Raw genomic sequence first — 8,816 nt, 5'->3', positions numbered from 1 at the left:
ATTGTGTGCTTGTTGGAATTAGTAAGGCTCAACCATGAGTTCATTTATCATTATGCGTTGCATAGGATCGAGCGACATTTTCATATCTTTTGCAAGGCTTTTATGGACTGCGGATTTCGTTCAATTCTGGCCTTCACTTTCCGAATCATTTCTGGCGATGTTGCGGTTTGATTTGGTCCACTTCCATAGCGTGTTGTAATGGTATCGGTACCGTTGTATCAATTTATGGAGCGATACACAAACATTTTGTTCATTTTAAGGTGACTGAGCTCACAAATTATAGCTGAAGGTTGTGATTTTTCAGTCCAATAAACGCCATCACAGCTATTATGTTTGAATTACATCACGATAAAATAAACTACAAAACATAGACGCAAATGCTTTTGGCACCCTGTAAACAATATATTAAACTATAAATAAAACAATGGTGGCATCGTTATTACGAGCGGTTTGAAAGATTGAATTGTTACTTCTGCCCAAAAAATTCCCTTTAGTTCGCACTCTCTTAAAGGTAGTATTCTGGCACATAGGATAGATAGCCTGGCATAGGAAGATGCCTGCGAATCTGAATGGCATCATCCCAGTACTTGCTTAAACCAATCGATGTACACAGCTATACGGTGTACAATGCGCAGATTGGTTGAATTGCATCTCCCATGGCTGTAAAGGTTCACCAGGTACTCCGTAAAGAGGTTCTTCTCAGTCATCTTCTGCCAAACGATTGGACCACCGGGTGGATAACAGTATGTTCCCGGTCCGAACGCACCCGGGACCATGCAGATTTGCCCTTGGTTGACGAATGGTCGCTCAAAGCGCTCATCACAATCGCTTCGGTACATGGGATGGATCGATTCCAATGATCCTGCAAGTGTTGGACAGTGAGTGGGATCATCTGCTGATCAGCTTCGGATGCCTTTACATACCACTACCGAGAATCAGCAGATCGACCGGTGTGTGCGTTACATTCTGCCAGACGCAACCCGGAAACATGGTTACCGTTGGGGTGACGGGCGTGGCCAGCACCAGCAGGGCGATGTTGTGCAGATGGGTGGTCTGGTTGAACCCTGGATGGATCTCGTGGCTCTCGATCCGGATGATCGCTATGTCGGGCTTATCGTGAGCCCACATTCCACCCAGCCGCACGACGGATGGATAGTACTCGTTCGACACTAAACACGCAGCAGCCGCCACAACCGCCCGCGTGCTGATCAGATAGCCAATGCACTGGAACGCGATTTCGTTGACACCCTGCCAACCAACCTCCGCCTGGGATCAGTGGAAGAAAAGAAGGTTCCTTGAGATAACGCCAATCCCCGGGCCCTCGACCGCCAATCGCTTACCACATGCGATAATCGTCGCTGGACCGGTTGAAAGCCATCCCATCGTTGCTGCCGCTGCTTCCGGAGGTGCTGGTACCGCTGTTCGCACTCATTGAACTCCCGCTCGATAGCGCTCGCTGGTGGACGGATATCACCCGTCGGGCAACACACGACGGATCCACTCGAGCACAGGGTGACGGGTTTGTTGGCCTGCATACGCTGCCGAATGTTGGGACACTCGTTCTGCGCCACGCAAACCCCCCGAGTGCCATCGGTGTAGCTGCAGCGGTCAGAAAGGTTTAGGTCCGGATTGATGAAGATCACCGAATCACTCGGCTGCTGGGCAGCAGTTGCTGTTTGCCTCTTTGGCAAAAGCAACGACTCCAGCCACGCCTTATGGCCATTCAGACGCACCGCCAGGGCCGGCTCCCCAAAGCCACAGTCACGGCCGAGCAGATTGATGCCGTAGAAGTAGTTAAAGTACCGCCCGAAGCGCCACATTTCACGCTCAACCGGACCACCGAACTGTTGCTGACAGGTTCCGGGCACCACAAACGGAACGTTCTGGAAGCACAGGTGCTCCCGTTGGAGACCGCGCGACAGCTTCGCCCGGAACTGTGGCGCCAGTTGGCATTCGTTGTTCGGTTTGTACGTGGCACGAGGGTTTAGTGAGATTTGCCGTGGATCTGTGAGGGATAAATACGATTCTTTCTTGTGTTATTAATTCCTCCAGCACTGTGCCAAGTTATCCGTTACCTAATTCCGTCACTACTTGGTCCCGGTTGTACGGTGTCAGATCGGCACGGCCTACTCCGAGCACCTCGAACTGCGGTGCGGGCAGATCGTCATGGTACCAGCCGCACAGTGGCGTTATCGTGGAGACCTTCCCTTTGAGCTTCAGCAGCGCAATGTTGTTGTAGTACGGTTCGATGCCACCCAGGTAGTTCGGGTGAATGATCGTTTCCCTGACCTCTATGTAGTTCGAGTTGGATAAGATGACTCTCCCAGGAGTTTCACTACGTTTGGGAGTTCCGTTTCGCATCATCGAGCAGATCGAGCAACAAGACAGATCTTTAGCGCAACGCCTACTTACCCCAGGTGTGTTGCACACTCGGCCAGCGTCAGGACAGCATCCGGTTCGAACAGCACACCGGAACAGTTGGTACGCCGAGGTTGCAATCGATCCGCCCACCATATCCTCACCCTCTGTGGGCTATCACCTGCTTCGAGGTGCGCATTATCCGAGTTGTACGTTTCATAGTTACGCGATCTCGAGACCACCACGTCCTCTTCATACTCGCGCACGTGCACGTACCGCAGTGCGCAAGACCACGGTTCAAACTTGTCCGGTGTAATGAACCGATCGTGCTTCTGTAACGTTTCCATGATCCAACCACCAAACTGGGACACCCGAGCGTACACACCGGGGTTCGATTGACCACAGGGTTTACCGAAGGACGTAACGCCGACCAGGAATGGACTGATCTTGGCATTGTGTAGCAGCTTCACGTGCAGTGGACCCCCAGAGTCGCCCTTGACGCACGAAATTGACAGTTAAAATGTTGAGTAGTTTACCGTCGTCGTTACTGTGGACTTACCGGACAGGTATCCATCAGTTCATCACCTGCACAGAGATGGTGATCGTGCAGACCATTCCGTAGCCCCCGTTCGGCGCTCGTGTAGAACCGAGAGCACGCTGCATTGGTGATCGGTGTTAGTGCCACTTTGAGCAGAATTTTCGTCTTGTCCTCGGCTAAGGGTGGAAACGAAACGGGGAGGGTTAATTCCTGTGGTTTACGCGCATCTTTAACTACTTACCGAAACCGGTTCTACCCCAGCCGGCAGACAGTAGCTTCGGGAAGCGCACCTCGTCGTCAAGCCACAGGCAGGTCGGTGCAACGGTTTCGTGTACGCTGGAATAAAGAGAGAGAGAGAGACCGAGAGTCTGTGTCTCCAAGTAGTACTCCGGGCGGGAATTACGGCTACCATCGGACAACTCACGTAATGTTCCGCTCGAGCTTCATCAGCGCCACATCGTAGTACCGGGCACTGAAGCGATGCTGTGGATGCCGTATCACCTCCACTATCCGCAGCTGCTGTGCATAGTCATCGTCCTCGTCGCTGTAGATGTTGAGATCACCGAATCGTGCTACATCGGGCGGGATTTCTCTGACGGAAAAGCGGAAAAAGCACCAGCTCGTTAACATTCCGCACAGCACGCACGTTACGCTGCTCTCGATCGACATACTCATCATCGACAGCACAGTGGGCAGCGGTAAGGATGAAGTTTTCCCAGATCAGCGATCCACCACAGTTCCAATCGATCGTACCATCCTTTCGCGTCCAACCGATCGCGGCAATGTGGGCGAACTCACGCAACAGTGCCGGCTGTCCGTAGGCCGGTGCGACCAATCCCATTTTACCCGCCTTCCAGAATCGCATGTGACAATCTGTAGTTGTTGTTGTTGTTTGGGGTATGGTAGCGTCGTTAACCTTCGAACCTTCGGCGCCAAGGTTACGCCAATCTCACTCACCATCTAGCGCTATACGATCGTACGGTAACATCATGCCTTCCTCATCACCCGGTACATTCGGGTGTGCCGGGAACAGGTGAGCCGAACCTGGAATGCAAAAATCCTGCCATTAACTGGGATGACCGCCATCGGCGGTTCGCGGATCTTCTTACACTCAGCTATCAACACGGTGGCGACCACAGCAGCAGCAGCAGCAGCAGCAGTAAGTAGCACGAAGCGGCGCGCCATTATCACTGTGCGGCTTTCGCAAGGCAACTGATCGTACGCTGAGGTCGGTACATCGATCGTACTTCACTTACTAGCATGGGAATTCTTTTTCTTGTTTTTTTTTCTATCGCTCTCGTTGGGGTTAAACTCTCGCTAGTTATGTGCCGATACGATGCGAATGCAACCGGTTTCGCGATCGTGCGCTCGCTCGCTCGCTCGCTCGCTTCGCTAATCACTGTGCTAGATCGCAAGGTACGGCGCGGGATGCGCGATCAACAGTCAATGAGAATAGTCATGGGAATGGGAAATGTTGATCAAGCTGTTCTCAAGCATGGACGTCATTGGGTGTAGGTCATGTTTATTGTAGAACCAAGATAGCTCACGGTAGTGTAGACATTTAATAAGACATTTCATAATGTACAGGTATGAGTAATGGAGTCTAAAACACTATTACACATTATAAAGCTGGAGAGTGTCATCATAATTGGAGTGAATTCCATTTAAGTTCTACGAGGAAGTTGTTTATTTGTTTCGAAAAAGCTTCGACCTTTACTTTCTATTAGGAGAGAGGGGGAGAGAGGCTTCAGTCAAAAAAGGTTCATTTTTTGATTTTTTTTGTGAAGAAATTATTCAACTTAATTTTTTCAACGGAATTGCATATTAAATTACAACTTTCCAAGAATATTTGGTTGTATTTTGGGGAATAAAAATTTCATTCATGACGTCACTCTTGAAATGATCAGCATTAACACGAAAAAATTTATAAAATGTCACAAAAAAAAAATCAGAAATATCCTATTCCCCCTTTAAACTCACAAAACATCCAGAATCCACTTCCGATAGGCCGATATGCGAACAATGACACCAGGGCTTCCCACCGTGCAGTTCGCATGACTGTAAAGGCCAACCAAATACTCTACCGACGCTGATCCGTTGGTGGTTTTCTCGCTCCAAAATACCGGATCTCCCGAGTTGCCACACACGGCTCCCTCCGTTATTAGCATGCACATTTGGCCCTCGCTCAGCTCGCCTCCAAGCGCTCGCTCACAATCGGACGCATACTGTGGGTGTAGCGCCCGTTCCAGCACTCGCGTCGCGTCTATTTGGAGAAAGAAGGAAATTCCCGGTACAAGGGCCGTGGTGGTGTGCAGGGAAAATCCCGTATGGAACCTACCTTTCGAGATGAGTGTCGATTGGAGGGGCGTATGTGTGGCGTTTGGCCAGAGACACCCGGGAAAGATGGCCCTCGTTGGTGGCATGTAGTCCGCGAGCTTCAGAAGCGCAATGTTGTTGGCTTTCGTGCGTTCCTCATACCGAGGGTGCATTATGATCTCGCCGATCTCGGTTATTTTGGACGAGTCTTCGAACTGTGCATAAGTTGCTCCCAAGCGCACGATATTGGGTTTCGGGCCTGGCAAGGTGGTACATTCGGCCGTCGTCAGTACCGCTTGCGTTGTGATCAGATAGCCAAGGCAGACGATCGTTCCCTTAGCCGCCTCCGTATCGTACCATGCCACCTCCGCCTGTGAAAAAAAGGGAAAAGGATAACTCATCAATTCAATATGCTATCCCTCTCCGGGGGAGATTGTTGCCAACGCTTACGAGGTGTGTTTTCGGTCGTTTCTCGTTGGGCAGCGTAGCGAGATGATCTCGTAATTCACCATAATTCCTTGGGCAACTCTCGATCTCGCCCACTCCGTACCGCAAATCCGAATCGTCCAAAATATTCCGTGGCGTGCAACATATGATCGATCCGTTGGTGCAGAAGATGGCCGCCTCATGGCGTTGCATCCGATCGTACACACCACGACAGCGGTCCGCTGGCACACACAAGCCAACCGATCCATCGTGGAAGTCACACCGATCCAGCAGCTCCAGCTCACTATCGATGAACAAGATCGAGTCCGATTTTGTGTCATCGGCCTCATTGCGCCGCTTCGGTATCAGCACCGATTCTAACCAGCGCAGATGCGAATGCAACCGGACGCCCACCGCCGGCTCACCAAAACCACAATCGCGCCCGAAAAGACTTAACGCGTAGACGTGCTTAAAGTGACGATCGAGTCGAAACAGTGACCGTTGCAGTGGTCCACCGTTCGTTAGGTCACAGGTTTGCGGCACCAGAAAAGGATCGTTACCAAAACAAAGATGCTCATCTTGTAGTCCACGACTCAGATTGTGTCGGTATTGGTCTGCGAGACTGCAATTTTCATTCTCGAGGCCGTAAACACGCGGAACGAGTCGGATGAGGCGTGAATCTGGAATGCGGGGCAATTAAGAACAGGTCCCTAGCACGCCCGACCACGCTTACCATAATCTGTGACGGATTTGTACTGATATTCATTCAAATCCCTTCGTCCCACGGTCGTTATTTCCATCTGTTGGTCCGGCAACCGAAGCGCGTTCCAGATGCAGGCCGGTGTAATTCCGAATTCACCACCAATCTTCACCACAGCCAGATTGTCGTAGTACGAACCGACGGTGTGGTTCGGATGGACCACCACTTCCTTCACCTCGTACGCACGCTCGGCAAAATCGTCTTCCATGTATCCGGTTCGGATGCGATGGATCACCTGCGTTGGAAGTGCACTAAGGGCGCTCGCTGGGAATGAGTTCTCCAGTGGTTTTTGGTGTTTCCCGATGATGCCACTTACCCCTCGTGCGACGCACAATCACCGAGCGTTACAATCGTGTCATGATCGATGATAACGCCCATACAGTTCGATGGAGCGTTGCTGCCATTCCGCCACCGAAGCTCTACCGCTTCCTTTACAAAGTCGCGCGTAATGTACTCACGCGTAAAGTCGAACGTTTCAAACACACCGCTCTCATTGGCCACCACCCGGGACACCGCTAGCTGTCGAATGTGAACGTAGCGTAGGGCACAAGCGTACGGTTCGAACTGCTCATCGGTAACTTCGGGGGCCCCGTTGCTTTGCAGCGTTTCTACGATCCAGCGACGGTACGAGGACACTCGGGTGTAGACACCGGGGTGTGATTGGCCGCACGGTTTACCGAACGATGTGACTCCAACGAGGAATGGGGTGACCTTGTAGTTGTGTTGTAGCCGTACGTGCAGCGGTCCTCCCGAGTCACCCTAGCAGCAGAGGGAAGGAATTCGATTAGATCATGGCGCACTTCGATGACTTTCCTCGTGGTTGCCGTGGTGGTTCCCTCGCATTACCAAACAGGTGTCCATTTGGGCGTCACCAGCACACAGCTGATGGGACGCTAGACCTTGGCGAAGTCCGCGCACGTTGCCAGAGCTGTAATGGTCGGAGCAGTGCTCGTTCCGTAGTGGATTCAGCGTGACTTTTAACAGAATTGGCGTTCTTTCTTCAGCTAAGGAGCGTTTGGGTGTAATTAAATGACCTTATGGCAGTTATTTCGCACACTTACCGAATCCTGTTTGTCCCCAGCCGGCCGATTCCAGGTCCCGGAAGCGCACTTCATCGTCTAACCAAAGGCATGAAGGGGCAACTGTCTCGTGGATGCTGGAAGAATAAGAATGCGAATCTCATCAGCACAAACGCGCCCCGGACCCCCGGCATCCTGCTACCTTACGTGACATTTCGCTCGAGCTGCATCAGCGCGATATCGTGGTACTTCGCGCTGAACGTGTGCAGCGGATGGCGGATAATTTTCACTATCTTCAGCTGCTGTGCGTGCGCATCATCCTCGGCACTGAACAGATTCAGATCTCCCATGCGAGCCACATCGGGTTCGATGTTACTAAGAGTGGGAGGAAATCGGAATTGGTGGAATTGGATTAACATCATACCACGCGTGGCCAGATACCTCGGTGGCTAGATACTCAACTCCTCATCCGAGGCACAGTGGGCCGCTGTCAGGATGAAGTTGTTCCATATCAACGATCCACCGCAGCTCCACTCAACCTGACCGTCCGCTCTGCTCCAACCGATCGCAGCAATATGCGCGAACTCGGTCAGGAAAGCGGGCTTGGCAAACGCTGGTCCTACAATACCCCTGCCACCTGCGTGATAGAACCGCAAATGGCAATCTGGTGTTGCGGGCGGGTGAAAACAGAGATTCATTACAGAATGCTTCACTACTACACTGCTAGAGAGCACGCCATTACCATCCAAAGATTCACGTTCGTTGGGCATCAGCACGTTCTCGGCCAATCCCTCTTCCAATCCACTGCTGGTAGGGCCAAGATCGGCATCACCTGTAGGAATTAGTGTCGAACTTGTTGTTAATTACTGGCAATCCTTTTGGTCAAAAAGAAACTGCTCCAGATTACACTTTGGCACAAGAAGAATCCCGATTAACACGGCTAGAATTCGCTCACTGACGGCCATTCTCTCTCGTCGCTCGCTGAATGGCGACTGTTGCAGTGATCGCGATCGCGAGCTCAGATGATGCTCGCCGTAGCGTATTACATCATCACCTGCTCGATGTAGGTTGTGGTTAGTTTACTGTTCTATCGGTATTTGTTTATTAGCGTAGCTGATAGACTCTGGTTTTTCCGGTTGATAGTGGAACGGCCTATCGACGATCGCGGTCGCCGATTGTGCGATCAAGAAGCGCCATGCTGGATGGTTGAGACCCCCAGAATAAACTTTGATCATTTGCTATCAATTATTCTGCCTACCCAGAGCCTGGTGTTGTGATTAATGTTGGCTAAGATTATTTTTAGATAGTAAAAAATAGTAACAAAGAATTTTTAGCATAAAAAATTCAAATTAAATATAAGTAAAGAAGAAAAGAAGATTTGTAACGATAAAGCCTTGCG

At 51.0% G+C, this 8,816-nt stretch overlaps 2 protein-coding genes across 2 annotated transcripts; both read right to left on the bottom strand.

Moving 5' to 3' along the window:
• Window positions 1–378: 378 nt before the first annotated feature.
• On the bottom strand, window positions 379–4,157 carry LOC126575780 (uncharacterized). The gene is made up of 11 exons (XM_050236644.1): window positions 4,006–4,157; window positions 3,854–3,940; window positions 3,568–3,769; window positions 3,321–3,488; window positions 3,138–3,232; window positions 2,918–3,072; window positions 2,413–2,852; window positions 2,076–2,335; window positions 1,341–2,005; window positions 924–1,266; window positions 379–862 (listed from the first exon to the last, which is right to left on the bottom strand). Exons 1-11 carry the CDS (start codon window positions 4,079–4,081, stop codon window positions 576–578), a joined length of 2,778 nt encoding a protein of 925 aa, XP_050092601.1. The 5' UTR covers window positions 4,082–4,157; the 3' UTR covers window positions 379–575.
• A 420-nt stretch (window positions 4,158–4,577) lies between these two features.
• Window positions 4,578–8,417, bottom strand: LOC126575779 (uncharacterized). The gene is made up of 11 exons (XM_050236643.1): window positions 8,325–8,417; window positions 8,160–8,249; window positions 7,880–8,081; window positions 7,625–7,792; window positions 7,460–7,554; window positions 7,245–7,402; window positions 6,715–7,157; window positions 6,372–6,649; window positions 5,663–6,318; window positions 5,235–5,583; window positions 4,578–5,159 (listed from the first exon to the last, which is right to left on the bottom strand). Exons 1-11 carry the CDS (start codon window positions 8,380–8,382, stop codon window positions 4,873–4,875), a joined length of 2,784 nt encoding a protein of 927 aa, XP_050092600.1. The 5' UTR covers window positions 8,383–8,417; the 3' UTR covers window positions 4,578–4,872.
• Between the last annotated feature and the right edge of the window lie 399 nt (window positions 8,418–8,816).

The sequence above is a fragment of the Anopheles aquasalis genome, chromosome 3 (genome assembly GCF_943734665.1).
Source record: "Anopheles aquasalis chromosome 3, idAnoAquaMG_Q_19, whole genome shotgun sequence".
Lineage (NCBI taxonomy): Eukaryota > Metazoa > Arthropoda > Insecta > Diptera > Culicidae > Anopheles > Anopheles aquasalis.
The sequence above is the reverse complement of the archived record's forward strand: the minus strand, read 5'-3'. Positions and strand labels throughout refer to the sequence as shown.